The 19,386-nt window shown below is 56.1% G+C and overlaps 1 protein-coding gene across 7 annotated transcripts in view; it reads right to left on the minus strand.

The window, feature by feature from the left end:
• The window catches only part of AHDC1 (AT-hook DNA binding motif containing 1), a 71,667-nt gene that overhangs the window by 2,411 nt on the left and 49,870 nt on the right, over window positions 1-19,386 (minus strand). For 5 of the 7 annotated variants that reach the window (XM_030912782.1, XM_030912779.1, XM_030912784.1 and 2 more), the window contains 3 exons: window positions 16,794-16,905; window positions 16,612-16,649; window positions 10,982-15,910 (listed from right to left, as the gene is read on the minus strand). In XM_030912782.1, the coding sequence (XP_030768642.1) occupies window positions 11,025-15,836 (4,812 nt within the window). In that variant the 5' untranslated portion in view covers window positions 15,837-15,910; window positions 16,612-16,649; window positions 16,794-16,905 and the 3' untranslated portion in view covers window positions 10,982-11,024. Of the gene's footprint in view, window positions 1-10,981; window positions 15,911-16,611; window positions 16,650-16,793; window positions 17,025-19,386 lie in introns of all 7 variants that reach the window. The other 2 variants (XM_030912781.1, XM_030912780.1) reach the window with 2 other exon arrangements.

Raw genomic sequence — 19,386 nt, forward strand, 5'->3', positions numbered from 1 at the left:
GTTGCCAAGCTAAAGAACCTCTGTTGGGGTGTTGGGTGACAAGGGAAGGGGACTTCAGGATGGGCTGCTCCAAACCACTGGCAAACTGATATTGTCCAATGCCAGCCTCCTCTGCTCCCTCCAAGGGCCCTGGGGCAGGCTGGGAGCCTCTGCATAAATCCCTGCACCCCCACCCCCACCCCCGGCCCTTAGCCACTGCCAGTGACCCTCTCTAAGCCAGGTCTCCATGGTGATCTCAGCCCAGCAGGCAGCTCCTGCCAGAACCATTCCCGCGGTGCCTGCGGCCAGGCAGCAGGAGGCTTTCTCACCCTCTGCTAAGCCGCCCATCGCGTCTCACCTTCCTCCTCCCACTACCCTCCCCAGCTTTCAGGACTTGGCCAGCCAGAGACTTTGGCAGAATCTTCAGGATGGGAGGGAGTGGGGGAGGGGGGAATCAAAGCCCAAAAGCCCCAGGGTTCTTATGGAGGTGGGAGGAGAACTCTGTGGCTGTGTGGAACTCTGACCTCACCAGGTTCAGCTCTCCACAAAGCAGGACCAGACTAACACGCAGCCCAGTGCTAGGCACTGGGGACAAAGCAGAGACCAAGACCGATCTGGTTCCTGTCCTTGAGAGGCTCGCAGATAGAGGGGAAAGCAAAGCAGACCCCAAACCAGGTAATTACCATGCAGGGAAATGGTGGCTGTGCCACGGAAGGTCCTGGGGAGGCAGGTAACCTGGTTGTGGCAGGAGAGACTGTGGCTCTTCAACCACTACTGAACACTGCCCAGCACATGCTGGGGCCGAGACATGCGCTGACTGAATGACAGAGCGGGGACTGACCTGAGTCTGGTCAGCATGCCAAGGTCCAGCTCGGGCCTCGCACACCTTCAGAACACCTCCTTATACCACCCTGTTACCATAGCTACAGTACCCTTGTCATCCTGACCTGGCTCCTCCAGGGCAGCAACCTGTATGTGGTACTGCTGCACACCCAGCACTAGCACGCACCAGCCCCCAGCACACCAACCACTGTTACGCAGACTTCACCTTCTAGTGCCTGCGTGACACACAACTGCAGAGTCACATTCCTCTGAGTCCTCACGCTCCGGTGGTTTCACCATCTGAGGTGCCAGGGCATTAAGTGGTCTCTGCCTGTCAGGGGGGGCACTGGCAGCACTGAGGGACAGCTGAGCAGAGATTCAAAGTGCTGCAGAGCACATATAAATCAGGTTGTCCAGAGAGGGCTGCTCTCCTCCAAAAAGGAATCTATATTTGTGCTTTCATTTAAGCAACCAGCAAACATTTATTCACGCCCACTGGCTGCCAGGACATGAGTTAAGGTCTAACCTCTACTCTCTGGTCTCTACTCTCTTGAAAGGGTCCAATGTCAAACAAGGCAGTAGAGCAGAAGGCAAAAAGAGTGCATGAGGCCGGGCAGGGTGGTTAACGCCTGTAATCCCAGCACTTTCGGAGGCCGAGGTGGGTGGATCTCTTGAGGTCAGGAGTTCGAGACCAGTCTGGCCAACATGGTGAAACCCCATCTCTACAAAAAAAATACAAAAACTGGGCCGGGCGCGGTGGCTCACACCTGTAATCCCAGCATTTTGGGAGGCTGAGGTGGGCGGATCACGAGGTCAGGAGATCAAGACCATCCTGGCTAACACGGTGAAACCCCGTCTCTACTACAAATACAAAAAATTAGCCGGGCGCGGTAGCGGGTGCCTGTAGTCCCAGCTACTCAGGAGGCTGAGGCAGGAGAATGGCGTGAACCCGGGAGGCAGAGGTTTCAGTGAGCCGAGATCACACCAGTGCACTCCAGCTTGGGTGACAAAGCGAGACTCCCTGTCAAAAAAAAAAAAACAAAACAAAAACAAAACAAAACAACAACACACACACACACACACAAAACTAGCCAGGTGTGGCGGCACACACCCTGTAATCCCAGCTACTTGGGAGGCCAAGGAATGAGAATTGCTTGAACCCGGGAGGTAGAGGTTACAGTGAGCTGAGATCGCACCACTCCACTCCAGTCTGGGTGACACAGCAAGACTGTCTCAAAAAAAAAAAAAAAAAAAAAAAAAAGTCCATGTGAATTTGAGAGACTGATTTCCTGTGTGACCCAGAGAGTAAGTCCCTTCCCTCTCTGGGCTTCAGTTTTCTTTTTTTTTTTTTTTTTTTTTGAGACAGGTTCTCACTCTATCACCCAAGCTAGAGTGCAGTGGCACAATCATGGCTCACTGCTACCTCCACCTCCCAGGCCCAAGCGATCCTCCCATTTCAACCTCTTGAGTAGCTGGGACTACAGGCACACATCACCACACATGACTAATTATTATTATTATTATTATTTTTTTTTTTTTGAGGCAGAGTCTCACTCTGTCGCCGGGTCTGGAGTGCAGTGGCCGGATCTCAGCTCACTGCAAGCTCCGCCTCCCGGGTTTACGCCATTCTCCTGCCTCAGCCTCCCGAGTAGCTGGGACTACAGGCGCCCGCCACTTCGCCCGGCTAGTTTTTGTATTTTTAGTATAGACGGGGTTTCACCGTGTTAGCCAGGATGGTCTCGATCTCCTGACCTCGTGATCCGCCCGTCTCGGCCTCCCAAAGTGCTGGGATTACAGGCTTGAGCCACCGCGCCCGGCCTTTATTTTATTTTTCATAGAGACAAGGTTTCATTATGTTGTGCAGGCTAGACTCAAACTCCTGAATTCAAGCAATCCATCTGCCTTGGCCTCCCAAAGTGCTGGGATTACAGGTGTGAGCCACTGCGGCAGCCTGAGTTTCTATTCTATAAAATAAGGGAGTTGAACAGGTGATGGGAGAGATCTTCAGGCACTGGGATGGTGCCCCAAAGACAAAGAGTCAGAGGCAAACCACAGAGGCTCAAAGCCTGATCCATCCCTGTAACATTTTTAGGCAGCCAGGCCTCTGAGTCACCTCCATGTGGAGAGGATACTGCTTCCTGGGGGCTTAGCCCACAACTGGTATGCAGAAGTACCGTTAGAGAGGTGGACCTGGAATTCACTGAATTATCGATGAGGCTGGGATTACAGGTGCGTGCCACCATGCCCAGCTAATTTTTGTAGTTTTAGTAGAGACAGGGTTTTACCATGTTGGTCAGGCTGGTCTCGAACTCCTGACCTCATGATCCACCCACCTGGGCCTCCCAAAGTGCTGGGATTATAGGCGTGAGTCACTGCTCCCGGCCTGAGAATTTTTTCAAATGTGTGTCCACTACTGACCAGAGGTGCTCCTTAAACTCTAGCTCTGCCAGCCATTCCCTCCTTAAGGTTCTTTCCCTGTCCCTGCAGCTGTGGGGCAGTAGGACCAAATGGGGTTCCCCAGCCTTGTGTGACCCTGTGTCTCTACTAGTTCTCAGAGCCTCACATTCCTTGCCTGTCCTGGGAGGAGGCTAGCTTCACCTCCTCCATCTCTCTCTTTCTCTCTCTCTCCCCCTCTACCCTGTGGCTGGAGATGCCATAGGTAAAGACAAGTGTTCCTGACAGGTTTGTGTCGGACACGCAACTGAAGTGGAGGCTGAGGAAAGAGCAAGAACCATGGAACCAGGCAATCCCCAGGGGCCCTTCCTGGCTCTACCTTCCGTGCTTCAATGACCAGGTGGCTCTGAGTCCTCAGGCGAGGACCTTTCCCTCTCTGTAAACCGGAGGGATTGTGCTTGGAGACATCCATAGGCCCAGTGAGCCCTGAAAATTTGAACTGGTTTATTTACACACCCCGTCCCTGCCCTTCTATTAGGAGCACTTTCTGACGACAGGGTGAAATTGTCCCATCCTGTTCCCCAGGGCTTAACCTTTCCTCTTAGAATTCTCCCTATTCTACATGCTTTTCTTCAACTCAAGTTTAAAAAAAAACAAAAAAACCTGAAATGTCCCAGGCATGATGAGACACTGGGTGGGGGAGGGGAGGACGGTGCCCAGAGATGAGTAATCGCCCTAAAGGAGTTGATGGCGTGGCAAGGAGGGCATTCCCAGGAAGGGCTGTCACGGATGCAGAAAGGGTGAGAGATTAATTGGGCCTGAGAAGGACTCTGGAATGCTTCTTGGAGGAAGTGATGTCTGAGTGAAAGATAGGAACTGACAGGTGGGAGATGGGGTAGGAAAGGGCCACCCAGGCCAGGAACAGCAGCAGCACAGGGCACCTTTGGGAGCCAGCCCTCCCAGAGCTCCCTCCTGTTTCCACACATGCTCCTGGCTGTTAAGGGAGGGTGTGTCTGAGGAAGATCGGGGCTGGAAAAAAGGTTGGATGCCAGGACGGAAGCCTGGAATACCTTGAATACCATACTGGGAAGCTGGGCCTTTATTCTGTAGGCAAGGAAGGAGGCTGGAGAGGGAAGGATGCAATCAGAAGGTGTAGAGCAATGGAGTCACAGGAGCAGATGTGTTTTAATCAATTCATCCAATAAATATTTTAGGGACTCCAGACACTGTGCATCTAAAAATGCTAAAAAAAAAAAAAAAAAAAAAAAAAAAACAAGCACTTTGGTGGCCATAATGGGGAGAATGAACTGGGGGCTGGGGGTGGGGGACATGCCTGGAGCAGGGAGGGAGCTGGGCCAGAAACCCAGGGGGCTGAGCTAGAACTAAAGCCTCTGAAGTCTCAAATTCGTCAAGGCCCATTCCCTGCCTCCAGGAATCTCCTGCTGCCTGCCCTGCTCACAGTGGTTTCAGAGGGTGGTCCCTGGTCCTTCTCGTGGGAGTGTCCCAGGCCCTGCTCTACAGAATGATGCTCATGTGGAGGATTTTTCTTTTTAATTCTTATTTTTTTTGAGACGGAGTCTTGCTCTGTTGCCCAGACTGGAGTACAGTGGTGTGATCGTGGTTCACTGCAACCTCTGGCTCCTAGGTTCAAGCAATTCTCCTGCCTCAGCCTCCCACGTAGCTGGGATTACAGGCACACACCACCACACCTGGCTAACTTTTGTGTTTTTAGTAGAGACGGGGTTTGACCATGTTGGCCAGGCTGGTCTCGAACTCCTGGCTTCAAGTGATCTGCCCGCCTCAGCCTCCAAAAGTGCTGGAATTACAGGCGTCAGCCACTGTGCCCAGCCCATGTGGAGGTTTTTTTTTTTTTTTGAGACTGGAGTCTCACTCTGTCGCCCAAGCTGGAGTGCAGTGGCCAGATCTCAGCTCACTGCAAGCTCCGCCTCCCGGGTTCACGCCATTCTCCTGCCTCAGCCTCCCGAGTAGCTGGGACTACAGGCGCCCGCCACCTTGCCCGGCTAGTTTTTTGTATTTTTTAGTAGAGACGGGGTTTCACCGTGTTAGCCAGGATGGTCTCGATCTCCTGACCTTGTGATCCGCCCGCCTCAGCCTCCCAAAGTGCTGGGATTACAGGCTTGAGCCACTGCGCCCGGCCTTGTTTTTTTTTTTTGAGACAGAGTTTTTGCTCTTGTCATCCAGGCTGGAGTGCAGTGGTGTGATCTTGGTTCACTGCAACCTCCACCTCCCGGGCTCAAGCAGTTCTCCTGCCTCAGCCTCCCGAGTAGCTGGCACTACAGGCACCTGCCACCATGCCCGGCTAATTTTCGTATTTTTAGTAGAGACGGGGTTTCACCACGTTGGCCAGGCTGGTCTCGAACTCCCCACCTCAGGTGATCCTCCCGCCTTGGCTTCCCAAAATGCTGGGATTACAGGTGTGAGCCACTGTGCCCGGCAAGGAGGTTTTAAACAAACACCTGTAAAAGGCTGCAAGCCCTGTGGGGGCAGGGCACTGCCTGTCTTGCTCAGTGATACCCTAAGAACTGGATACAATGCCTGTCCCCAAGCAGGTCACTAGCTCATGTGTGTGAACACAGAATTCATCTACTTCCCCCTGCCTTCCAGCACAAACACAGTGCACTATGGCAGCAAAGGTTATGCTGACAAAGATGGCACAACTGCCAGGGGAAAAATCATGACATATTACAGTCACGAGAAAATATTTTTCATATTTGCAGTGGGGGAGAGGATTGGTGTGCATAACTGTGATGACAGGGTTTCTAGCTGAGCCAGGTCATTTTGTCCTTGGGTTCCCCAGGGAGGACTCGGCCCAATTGCTAAAGCAAAGAACTAGGTGCTATCACAAAGCCTCCCCCAAGGCCCCAAATCCACACTAGAATACAAGCTCCTTCCTAGGAGGGGCACAGGCGAGGGAGGGCCAGCTTTGTGGTCCTGTGCGAAGGTACAAGAGGCGAGGGTTGGAGGTGTGTGACTCACACAGGCTGGTCAGAGGCCTCAGAGTTCAGCCTCTGCGGGGTATTTACCTACCCATCACCAGCCACTGACTACGTGCTCACTGTGCACCAGGGACCTGGCCAAGGGTTTCACGCGTAATCTCGTTTAATTCTCACAAGAGACGCAGAGAGGTGACGTGACTCATCAGGTGACATGACTCACCAGGTCACCTGGCTGGTGAGGGATGGAACTGGGTTGTGCATAGAGGCCTATCTGTGTCCACAGGCAGGCTCCCAGCCACCACCCTCCAGTTCTGTGGCCCTGCTCTGGGACGTGGGAAGATAAGAAAGAAGGAGGGTGAGTCGGTATGGTTGTGGAGAGATTACATTTTCAGGAAATGAGGGCTCAGAACAAGGCCTGGCCTAAACATGGCTGCAGGAGTGGCAAGAGATAGGATCAGAGGGAGGATGGCCTCAGAGAGTGTGGGGAAGAACTTGTGCCCAGAAGAGTCAGGGCAGGACTGGCTGGGCCCTGACGTAAGGCCTCTTGCTCAGAGTCACAGGCAAGATCAAGTGACCTCTCGAGGTTTCAAGACACGAAGAGACAAAGCCCAGAGCAGCTGGGGCCTGGCCCAGGCCCGGGCATGCCTGCTGACCCCGGCTGGATGGTGGCCTTGGAAACTGCTTCCTGCTCTGGTCAGGCCCCAGCCGGAGTAACCTTGGAGGACCTGTGACATTTCTCTTGGCCTCAGGTCAGGCCTGAGAGGGAGTAGGGAGGGGAGAGGGACTCCAGATTCCTGAACACCTTGGAGGGCCCTTCGTACCCTCCCACCCCTGTCCCCAGTGTCTGACAGGGTCGATCTTTAGCCCACAGGGCCCAACGTGGAGCCAGTCTGTCTGGCTCTACTTTCCATCTAGAGGCCTGGAGAAGATGTCTGCACAGGCCCAAGGCCCCCTCCTTGCTTGACCCGTTCTGTTCCCTGTCCCATCAGCCACAGCTCTCAGATCAGTCGGGCCCCACATTCCCCATTCTGTCTCCTCGGAGCTTTTATCTTCTAATTCACATTGGGATGTGACCTGCCTTTGCCCACAGCTCCCTCTGCCCAGAATGCCCTTCTCACAGTCTCCATGTGTCCAAACCCTAACTATTCTTCAAGGTGGAGCTCAAGTGCAGCTTCTTCCACAGAACCTCAAAATCCATTTAAGATGTCAGACCCAGCAAGAGCTGTGGAGATTGGGCTGGACGCGGTGGCTCATACCTATAATTCCAGCACTTTGGGAGGCTGAGACAGGTGGATCACGAGGTCAGGAGTTCGAGACCAGCCTGACCAACACGGTGAAACCCCGTCTCTACTAAAAATACAAACAAATTAGCTGGGCGCGGGCGCACCCCCATAATCCCAGCTACAGGAGGCTGAGGCAGGAAGATCGCTTGAACCCAGGAGGCAGAGGTTGCAGTGAGCTGAGATCGTGCCACTGCATTCCAGCCTGAGTGACACAGCGAGACTCCATCTCAAAAAAACAAACAAATAAATAAAAAAGTTGTAGGGATTGTTCAATCCAATCTGTCCTTTTGCAGATGGGGAATCAGGCATGGGGAGATGAGAGGCAGCCATATGGCAGAGTACCCAGGCTCAGGAGGGACAGTACTGGGTTCTAATCTTGGCTCCACTATTTGCTAATGGATCCCCTGGGCAAGGTTCAGAGCTGCACCCATTTCCTCAACTCTCTCTAATGTGGGATAGGGCGGGAGGCAGGGGGTTGTGGTGAGGTGACACATCCCACCTCATAGTCTGCTGTGAAGGGTCAGTGAGGCAGCGTTACATAAACAGCCCAGCACAAATGTCCCTTTTCTCATCAAGGGAGCAGAGGGCTGACTTCTGACTACAACACCCAGCTGCCCAGTGCAAATCTTTGTTTCTCACTGCCTCTGGGCACCTGCCACTCTCTACCAGGTGTTTTCAGGTTCTTTGTGTACTTGTTTTAGTTTCCTGGGGTGGAGGCTGAACTGGAGGACAGGGGCCATGTCTGCTTTGTCTCCCCAGTACCCAGCACTGGATGGACACATAGGGGCTCAAGCTGGGAAACTAAGCTCAATTACTGCTTCTCCAGGGCCTGGCGTCAAAACCGCTCACTGTTATTGGTGAATGAGTGTGTCCCTGTCCTCTCTGCTTAAGCCCTCTGTTGAGAGTGGCAACTCCCTGTATGAACTCTTTTTCCTTACCACTCTCTTTCTCTGTATCTCCAACTCTTTCTCATTCCCATGATTTTGATCATCCCCTGGCACTGGGGGGTTGCCCTAGAGCCTGTGTGCCATCTTAGAGAAAGGGGGCAGCCCTCCCACCACCCTGGTCTGGGCCACCATCACTGCGTGTGTGGACTTCTGCAGTTGGTCTCCCTGCTTCAACACTAGCCCTGCTCCATGGTGGCCTGGGGAATTCCGGCAGGGAACTCTTCAGTGGATCCCAGTGTGTCTGGGAATGAAGTTCAGATGCCTTCCAATGCCCCACGTGATCTGGACTTGCCTGCCTCATCCCCTCACTTAACTTTACTGCCTTCCCATAGGCAGTTTCTCAAAGGTGAGCCCCTTCCTGCCTCCAGGCTTTCCACACTGCTGTTCCCTCTGCCCAGAATGTTCTTCCCATTCCCCACCAGTTGTCCAGCCCCATCATTCCTCAGGCCTCAGCTTCAAGGTCTGGTCAGCATGCTGTGTGCGCTCACAAGCTTCTAGCTTTTTTCTCTTACACAATGCTTCCCATAGCTGGAATCATCCACGCTTAATGCCACTGTTTGCTGTCTTTCCCTCTAAATGGGAAGCCCCCTGAGGACCAGTACCTCATTTGTGGTGTTCACTGTGGTGCCCCCAATGCCTGGCTTCTAGTGGGTGCCGGACAGATGTCTCTAGAACAATGGAATGCACTGGTTTGAGGACAGCGCAGTTAACTCCCAGCCCTGAGTGGGGAGCAGGGCCAGAATGTGGGGCTGGATGGCATCCCAGTTCCTCCTGCGTTCAGGCCTCACTGGGTGGTTCCATTATGTATTTCACTGAGCTGTGACCTGCCCAAACACCCAGCCCCCACACCCGTCCATTTTCCCACCCAGAGCCTGGGAGAAATGGTTTTTGGATTATTTCACATTTCTGGATTATCCATGAGACATCTCCCCTCCAGTGAGAAGGATCAACAGTTTGACATTTTAAACCCTAAGCAGCTTCTCCCTGGCCTGCTTCAGATCTGAGGTTCTGCTGCTTGCAATGAGATGCATGGGGAATGGAAGGCCGTTTTAATCTTGGCCTGGCTTCATTAGGAAGGAAAAGATACTGCCAAAAAAAAAAAAAGTTTGCTTCATTGTCTCTGCCACACAGAGCTGTGAGAGCCTAAGGGATTATCAAAGTAAATTTCCTTGAAAAGATAGGGAAACTGAGGCACAGAGAGGGACAAAAGCTTGGTCAAGGGCATGTGGCAAGTTGGTGGCCAATCTGGGAATGATCCTCCCCGAGGCCTCCTGACTCCCGCATGCTGCCCTTTGTTACCTTCAGGCACCAGGGGAGCTGGGGTCTGGCAGAGAGCGGGCAACAAGTTTCCACTGACATGACTTCAGGACCCTGAGTCACCCCGGCCTTGAATGGCCTCCCAGAGCACGGATGGGACTTTTCCAGGAGCCCAGCTACTCCTCCAGGAAGAGAAACTCCCAGGAAGCTTCAGTGGCAGAGGTGAAGGGTGAGGGGCGCAGGTATGCCCCCAGCCTGCCCTGCCACCAACCACCACATCTGGGACAATTCTGTGACAGATCTGTCGTCCAAAAGCGGGGCCAGTGGCGGCTGTATTTCTGGAGCAGGCTGTTCTTCAAGAAGATGGCTCCTTCAACCTTGTTCTCTTTGATCATTTTGGGGGCATTTTCTGTCTTTTATTTTCCTTTTTTAAAACACCAAATCTTGAGAACACTAAAACTGACTCCAACTAATGAGGTCACAGTACCTGATAAAAACAGTATCGAAACATTTAACACTCTTTAACTGAACTCTCAGAAAAGTCTTTGGCTTCAGGAAAGGGACTGGCTTTTCTAGGGTCAAAATACCTTGCCTGAAGATAGTCTCACTGGTTGCAGGTTTGCAGGGACAGTGGGATCCCAGCACCCCTTCTCCACTTCTGGGTCCCTACCCCACATGCTCCTGGCCACACCTAGCCTATCTCAGGCCAAAGATGTTGGAAAATAGCCTTTGGGGTACCTTGAGAGGCCAAGAGAAGACACTTTGGGCCATCCTGTGAAGCCCTTGCAGAGTGTGTGACCATGCCATACTGGCCACTCTTGGCCTGGCCCTCACCAGGCTGCCTCTTAGAATTGATGAAGTTCCAGGGGAATGGGGGTGCCAGCAGGGCTGGTGCTCTGGATAGGCCCTGGGCAGACGACCATCCAACCTGCTCCTCCCTTCACCTGTCTCACACAGGGCAATGCAAATGCCCGTCCTTATCAGCGTATTTCCTGGGAAATACTCACTTCCTACCCAAGACATAGCATGAACAAAGAATTGAAAGCTTGATGAACCAAACTACGGAGACCCATTCAGTGTATAGTCCTCTGGCCATTTCAATTAACAAGACCCCCTGAACATCCAAGCCCCCTGCTGAGTTCCCAGCCCAAGTACCCCATCTCCTTCTGAGGCTGTCCGCAACAGCAAATCCTCAATCCCTACGCCCTGCTGTCGGTCCCCAGCCTCGCCCTTAAATCCTGCATCTGCTTCCTGCACTCCATACTTCTGTCCTTGCCTAAGTTCTGATGTCCTCTCCCCACCCCCAGGCCTCTGCCCACTGTGCCCGCATCCCCAGACTCACCCAGGAACAAAACCTCGCGGTCCAGTCGGCACTTCAGTTGGCACTACAGGGACGTGACGGTGAATGTGTCCTCGGGGTGAGGTTCCGCCATGGGCCCCAGGAAGCCGCTCTTGGGGCCCCCACCCAGGCCAGGATGCGCCTGGGGCATAAAGCCTGGGTACCTGTAGGCGGTGTCCTGCAGGGGCAGCAGCGAGTCCCTCGGCACGGGGGACAGGGTCAAGTCACTAAGGAGTGGGCAGCCATAGCCAGCAGCGGCTGCAGCAGGGCCACGGGGTGGGCCAGGGGGCCGGGCCATTTCCAGTGGCTCCTTGTCGGCCTTGGGCGTGGCTGGTGGGCTAGCCAGGTGAGGGGCACTGAGGCACGCGGCCTCCGTCCTGCCCAGGAAGTCAGCCAGCAGCCCTGTACCCACCTTGCCTTCATAGGGCGGGCTGCGGGCAGCCGAGCCTGGAGGGTACCAATATGCTGTGCCCTTGCAGCTGGGGGAATCGTAGTGGGCCTGGCCCAGCGGCAGGTCCCGGCAGCTCAGGTGGGCCTGGGCTGCAGCTGCGTGGCCCAGGCTGGCCCCCTGGAGCCCATGCTTGAGGGGCTCGCAGGCAGCCAGCTTAGTGGGCGGTGGTCGCAGCTCTTCCTTGAAGCCCAGCGTAGGCGAGCAGGTGGGCGAGTATGCCTTCTGCAGGCCGGCGTCGAACACCGTGGGCGGGTGGGCCAGTGGTGGGAAATGCTTGCCATCAAGCTCGGGAGCACCCAGGCTGGGCGAGTCGCAGTGGAAGCCTTGGCCGAAGGTGCCATCAGAAGGCGTGGACGGGTTCATGGAGTAGGGTCCTATGAAGTCACAGGGGTCTCGCTCTCCCACGCCGAAGGCCCTCGACTGTGAGGGCAGTGGTGACATGCTGCTGTCCCCGCTATAGTAGTCCAGGCCTAGGTCAGGACTGTCCTGGAACAGTGGGTTGACCGGCTGTGGCTTGGGGATGAACTTGGCTTTGGCCGCTGCGCCACCCCGCTCCTTCTTGGCTGAGCAGGCCCCACCGCCCCGTCCACCTCGCGGCTGCCGGGGCCCAGTGCTCCGTTTGGATGGGTAGCCTGAGGCAGCGGCAGAGGCAGATGTTGGGAAGCCCAGATGTGAGGCCTCGAATAGGTCCACCTTCTTCCGCCGTCCACGGCCCGGCTTGGAGCTACTCTGAAAGAGGACACTCTGGTTCCAGTTGTAGCCGGGGGCAGATGATGCCTCGTTCCAGTCCATCATCAGTTTCTCCAGGCTGGACAGGCTCGACTGGCCCTCACTACTTGAGGCCTCGCTGTTGGCACGCCGAAACCCGCCGCCACCGACCGGCTGATTGAACTGGGTGCTGTCGGAGGATGACTCGGAGAAGGTCTCTGACACAGCTGTCTGCTGCTTCACCTTCTGTGGTGTGTAGTTGGAGATGTCCAGGATCACGTTGGGCTCGCTGACGTGGCAGTCAAAACTGGGATTGTAGAGCTGACTAAAGGCCTCTGAGGCCCAGTCCAGGCCTCCATAGCCCTGCCGGAAAGGCCACTGAGAAGCCCCCGCAAACTGCCGACAGTTCTCGGGCGAGGGCTGGAAGGAGGAAGAGGAGGAGGAGGCGGCAGAGGCTGCAGAGGTGGCAGAGGCTGTGGTGCCCTTGGGCACCATGTAGCCACCGGGCGAGACTGTGCTGGCCCGGCTGTCACAGCGCAGGGGCGTGGGGGCTGAACCAGAGAAGGGGGCCCCCTCAGAGCTGTTGAAGAAGGAGGCCTTGCTTGGTGGCAGGCAGGGACCCCCGGTAGGCGGTGGGGCATAGCCGGCGCTGTGGGCGCTGCTGGGTGAGGCAGGGAGGCTGTTGCCGCTGCCATAGGCAAAGCTGCAGTCCTTGCTGTTAGCGCAGTCCTGGCCTGTAAAGGGCTTAGCCGGGGCAAATACGCTTTGTCCAGCCCCGTAGCCGCCATACTGGGGCAGGTAGGTGTTGGCAGGCGGGTGGGTGGTAGGTGAGCGGGCCACGGCTGAGGGCGGGGGAGCCAGCTTGGGGAAGGTCTCGACTGCCCGGCAGTCTGAAGTGGCCGGAGTTAGCCCATAGCTCGCTGCCCGTCCTGGTGGGAAGGTCTGGCGCGTGGGCAGGACAGGCTGGAAGGAGGGGTCCGCCCCAGCCCCACCACTACCCACTGCCACTGGGCTGGCCTTGGCTCCCCGGCTAGGGAAGGTGGCAAGGCCCCGCTGGGCAGGTAGGGCGCTGGTGGGTGGCCCTGTATAGGTGCCTGATGCCTTCCGGGACTCTGGGCGAGAGGCTGAGAGGGCAAAGTCCAAGAGATCGGAGGAGTCATCCGAATCGAGCAGCGAGCGAAAGTAGCCGGTGAAGAGGTTTTGGCGCTCCTGGCTGAGCTCGGTCTGGCCTGAGGGCGCGCCCGTGCTGTAGTAGCTGCCACGGCCTGAGGCTCCGCTCTCCAGCCCAGTGGAGGCAAAGGCCCGGGCCTCGGTCCCCTGAAACCCACAGTTTCGGCCAGCTTGCCCGCCTGGGTGCCCATGGTGAGGGGCCCAGCCACCACCCTTATCTCCGGCCCACTCAGCACCCGCCTCCCCAAAGCTTGGGCCACTGGGCACCTGCTCTGGGAACAGAGTCCCATTCTTCCGGGACCGTCTCTTGCGCTTTGGCTTCCCAGTCACAGCGTCTACCTCCCCCCGGCCCCGTTTGCGTGGGTGCCCCAACTCGGTAAGGCCAGGGCCCCCCACCCCAGGGGCTGCCACGGCCACCACCTTCTTTTTCTTGCCAATGCCCTCAAAGAAGTCACTGAAGGAGCATCGGGCTGACTTGGCCGCATGACCCCCACCCCGGCCACCAAAACCACCTGCTTTGCCCCCACGCCGCCGGAAGCCCTGCACACGATGCAGGAAGTGGGAGATGCTCTGGGTGTCAGGGGCCTGGTGCACTGACTCCGGCTCACTGGGTGTCCAGCAGCGGGGTGGCGAGCACCGTCCAGCGCACTGGCTCTGGCGGTTCAGGAAGGCCAGCTTGGCCAGGACGTCTGAGTACTCGGCCTTGCTGTCATTGGCGTCTGCCACATAGGATGGCTGGGGAGACGCCAGCTTCTGCTTCCGCCGCCGTCGTTTCTTCACCTCTGGCATGGCCATGGTGGCTGCTGCCACAGTGGCTGCCTCGGCCGCCACCACAACTGGCTCCTTGGGCTTGCCAGGACCCAGCAGCAGGTTCTTAGGAGGGCGGCCACGCTTACGCTTAAGAATAATGGGCATCTCACCGGGTGGGAACACCACTACCACGTTCCGCCCGTTGTTCTTCATCTTCAGCAGCGGGGTGGGCTCAGCTGACACACGCAGGCCTAGCTCCTTGCCCTCCACACTCAGGCTGCTGCTCAAGGAAGACACTTTATATGTGGTCTTGTTCCGTCGACCGAGCGATACGGGGATCTTGGCCATCTTCACCACCATGCGCCGCACGCCTCGGCACTTGCCTTTGCGGGTAGAGACCACTGGGGTCTGGGAAGATTCTGGCTTCAACTCTGGGACTGAGACCAGGCCTGGGCCTGGCAGGGCAGGGGGTGGAGGAGGCGGTGGTGGTGGGGGTTCGGCCAGGGCAGCTGCCAGCCCCGTGGGCATAGGCAGGGGCAGTAGGCGGCCCTCGGGTCCGGCGTCTGCCTTGCGCCCCCGTCCGGCTTTCCGCCGGCGACACAGGATCTTTGGCCTATCAGTACGCCGCAAGGCGTACTTGGGGTGACCCTCAGGCCCGGGGGAGCCGTGCGGTGAGCACAAGTCCAGGCGCAAGGGCTCGGCCAGTGGGCAGTGCCCCAGGGGCTGCTGGGGCTCCAGACGGCGACCTGGGACGTCAAGCAGCTTGGGCAGGGGGTCGAGTGCCTGGGGGTCAAGCAGCTGCGACTCCAAGGAGTCAGGCAGGGTGTCCAGGGCCTGGAGAGCCAGGCCCGGTAGCCCCAGAGGATCAGCAAGAGGTTGCAGGGGTGGCAGCTCCAGAGCTTCCCCGAGCGGCTCTAGTGCCTGTGGGTCCAGGAAGCGGGGCTGGGGGTCCAGGAGCTGAGGCTCTGGCTCAGGAGATGGTGGTTCGAGGGCCTGGGCCTCTAGCAGCTGGGCCTCTGGGCAAGTGAGGGAGGCCAGCTCACTAAGGATGTCGGCGTCAGCAAGTTCTGAGTAATCAGTGCTGTCTGGCTCAGGCTCTGGGGGCAGACCCGTGGCCACAGCCGTGGCTCCGGGACTATGGCCTTGGCCAGGCTGGGGACTATCCCTAGGCTCAGGCTCAGGCTCGTAGAGGGGGTGGCTGGGCCGCTCTGACTTGGTGTGTGGGGTGGCCCGCTCCTCAGGGCTACGGATGCTGTTGGCCAAACTGGGTGAGGAGAAGAAGCTGTACTGTAGGTCACCGGGTGGCGGTGCAGGCGGGCGGCTCAGTCGGAGCCCACCACAGTCCAGGTGTACACCACTGTGCTGCAGGTCCTGGGAGAGGCGTGTCAGGTCCTTCATGATGTCAATCAGCTGCACCACTGGTCGCAGGTTCACCCGCCCGTTGTCCCAGCAGCGTCGGGAGCTGCTGCCGTCTCCGGCCGGTGTGGGGCAGCGGGCCTGTGAGACAGGACGGGCTGCCCGTGGGGGCAGCGGGTCGTCCCCCTTGGCAAGGACTGGTGGGCGCCGGGTGCTGGGGTCCCGGCGTGGGGGTGGGCGTGGGTTCTCGGAGAAGGCGTGGGTGGAGAAGGCCTTGTCAGGTGGGCTGGCAGGGGGCCGGGTGGGAAGCAGGGGCCGGGGGGTGGGGGGGCCGCCGGGGTAGTACTTGGGCTCCCGGAGGTAGTCAGGAGAGCTGCACACGGCACTGGAAGTCACCACCAGGCCCTGGGGCTTCACACGCATCCTGACCTTGTCCTCCGCAGGCCGCCGGGCGGGGCCGGGGCTGACATGAGGGTGCGAGAAGCCGGGACCAGGACCTGCCAGGCAGGAAGAGCAGGAGGTCCCTTACTGAACACCTACATCCTCATCAGCTTCCCATATCCTCGATGAGCTCCTGGACCCCTCCCTCCTGAGGTCTCATCTCCTTACCAAGCTCCTGTCCCCACCCTAAGCCCAATCCCCTTGCTGACTCCCAGTCTTTCTCAAACCACCATATGTACAGCAAGCCCCTCATGGGCCCCAGTTTCACTTTTTTTTTTTTTTGAAAGAGAGTCTCACTCTGTCACCCAGGCTAGAGTGAAGTAGCGTGATCTCAGCTCACTGCAACCTCTGCCTCCTACTGCAAGCGATTCTCAGGTGTCAGCCTCCCAAGTACCTGGGATTACAGGCATGCGCCACCACGCCTGGCTAATTTTTGTATTTTAGTAGAGTCAGGGTTTCACCATGTTGGCCAGGCTGGTCTTGAGCTCCTGACCACAGATGATCCACCCGCCTTGGCCTCCCAAAGTACTGGGATTATAGGCGTGAGCCACCATGCCTGGCCCAGTTTCACTTATTGACAGCTCATCCCCTTTGGAAATCTGGCTATGAGCTCAGGAAGAACAGGACCCCTGCCTTTGAGAGGGAAGCACATCAGCAGGGTGATCAAACTTAAGGAGAAGGCCAGGAAGCTCTAACAAGGGCACGGCCTTCCTGCTTCTTACCCCCAAAGGGCTCCATGAGAACCCCCACCACTCACCCTCGGCTCTGCCGCCTGGGCTGTCACACTGGAGATCTCTGTGGGCAACAAGATAGGCAATAGATCTGAATTCCCCAAATGGTCCAGTGGCCACAGTTCAACCCCTGCCCACCGGCCCGGCCTCCTCCACGTACCACCCCCGGCTCCCTCAGCGCTCCGTCCAGCGCAGACACCCGGCTGACCTGGAAGAGAGAGGGCCCCCGTGCCTGGGGGCTCTGCCAGTCGCTGGCTGTCAGCGGGGGGTGCTGTGGAGCAACTTCGGCCTGAGCCCAGGCCTCGGGGCGTGGACAGCGCCTGGAAAGGACCATCGCAGCTCAGGTTTAGTGAGCACCTACTGCGCGCCAGGTACTGGGCTGGAAGCTGTCCAGGCATCGTTTCATTTAATTCTTCATACCAATCCTGTGAGGTAGGGGCTATTAATAACCCCATTTTGCAGATGAAGAAATGGAGGCTCAGAGATAAAGTAACATCATTCATTCATACACTCATTAGTTATGAAGCACCTACTTTGGACAAGGACTGGACAGACAGACACTGATCAGATCATTATAAATTACTTAATTACTAGTGGGATAAGAGCTGCAAAGAAAAAGTGAAGACGCCTGAGGTCAGAGCAATCACACAGGGAGTCAGCAACAATAAAAGTCCATAGTTTAGGGACATTTTCTGTTGCCAAACACTGGGCCAAGCGCTTTATATAGACTATCTCACCAAATTCCCCATACAAACATGAGATCAATATGATTATCTTCCCCAGTCTTACAGAAACTATCCCCTGGAAGATGGTAAACACCATAAAAGCAAGGATATCTGTCCTATTCACTGCTATATGCATTTCCCAACACTCAGAACAGCACATGGCCTACAGCAGCATTTTAAAAAATGGCTGTTTGGCCAGGTGCAGGGACTCACACCTGTAATCCCAGCACTTTGGGAGGCTGAGGCAGGAGGATTGCTTGAGTCCAGGAGTTCGAGACCAGCCTGGGCAACGTAGCATGACCCCATCCCTACGAAAATTTAAAAATTAGCTGGGCATGGTGGTGCACACCTGTAGTCCCAGCTACTCAAGAGGCTGAGGTGGGAGGATCGCTTGAGCCCGGGAGGTTCAGACTGGCTGCTCTGAGCTATGATCGTGCCATGGTTCTCCAGCCTGGGCAGCAGAGTGAGATCCTTTCTCCAAAACATTAAATTTAAAAAGTTTGTTGAATGAATGAACAAACGAATAGGTATACAGAGCAATCAACCCTGCCTTTTCCCTTTAGGCTCTTTCTTCTTCTCCAGACCCAAAAAGGATGCTGAGGGAGGGACCCAAAAGTGTAAAAAGGGACATTCTCTGATCCTTCTTCCACCTTCATCTTTGGAAAAACTCTGCCGCTCCATCCTACCTCTGGTCTTGTCCTGGCCCCTGCTACATCCTCTCAGAGCCCTATCTATTTCACCTTCATAGTATTTATCGCAACTATAATCAATTACTTGTGTGACTGGCTGTTTAGTGTGTCTCCTGCAACAGTGTGGGCTCTTCAGGAGCAGGGATCATGTCTGTCTTGTTTATCGCTGTATTGCCTGACCCTAGGGCCTGGGCTATGAATGCTACATAAATATTTACTGACTGACTCCCTGAGCTGGTCAGGGCAGAGCTGGGATTTAGATCCAGGCATGTCTGACTCCCAAAGGAGCCCGAGGACTGAGGGCCATGGCTGATTCCAGGAGCTGGGATCTCAGGGAGCAGGGAGCTGAATGGACCCCAATACTGTGAGGGTCTTAAAGACTGACCTTGATGACTGCCTAATGTTTGGCTCTGACCTAGTACTGGGTCACTGAGACCTATGTGCCAGAGACTCAGGTAGACTCTCCCCACCTACCAGTGCTGTCACCCCACAGGAAGACTGCAGAGCTGTAGGGACAGGATAGAGTAGAAGGAGACACTTCTCTGTTCCCCTTTGGGGGATGGCGATTTGCAATCTACAAAGCACCTACCTACACATCTATGACCCACTGAATCCTCACAGCAGCCTGGGAGGCATGATTTATTATCCCCGTGTTACAGGGGAAACTGGCTCAGAGTGGATGTGTAACTTGCCTGAAGTCACACAGTTGCTAAGTGGCAGGATTTCTAATTCTGCCTTAAGTCCAAAGCCTCCTTCCACTCCCAGCTCCTGTAACAATCCTTCAGCCACTTCTGAAAATGCTCCTTCTAGCGCCGTGGTCTAATTTAAGACTGGGAGGAACCTTAAAATTATCTAACCCATTGGCTTCCAAAGCCTGGGCCTGGGGGAGCTGTGTAACATTCCAGATACCCAGGCCCTAGTCCAGGGGAATGTGACTCATAGATGTGAAGGGACATCTGGGAATCTGTATTTTTAACCAGCTACCCGAGTGGGTACACTTGCTAGTGCCATCTCATGCCCCTCCCATTTTACAGATGAGGAAACTGAGACCTGAAGAGGGAAAGAGACTTTGTCTGAGGTCACAAAATGGCACAGGAAGGGGCCCTTTTGTTGCCCACCCAGGTGGAACATCCCTCTATTCACTCTTCCTTCTCTCTCTGCAGGTTCCAGGCCTCAGCTGCTCCTCGTTGTCCCACCTACTGGTCCCACCTACTTTGCTCTCTCCCAGGCCTGGCTGTGGACCTGGCCCCTCCCAGGTCAGGATCTCTCTAGTCCAAGAACTTGGAGCACTGTTACCCTCGCAGGGAAGACAGTGGGTAACACCCTCACAAACGAGAAAAGGGGCTCAGACTCTGGAATCTCCAAGTCCAATTTCCAACAGTGTGGT

Source organism: Rhinopithecus roxellana, chromosome 12, assembly GCF_007565055.1.
Source record: "Rhinopithecus roxellana isolate Shanxi Qingling chromosome 12, ASM756505v1, whole genome shotgun sequence".
NCBI classification, from domain to species: domain Eukaryota; kingdom Metazoa; phylum Chordata; class Mammalia; order Primates; family Cercopithecidae; genus Rhinopithecus; species Rhinopithecus roxellana.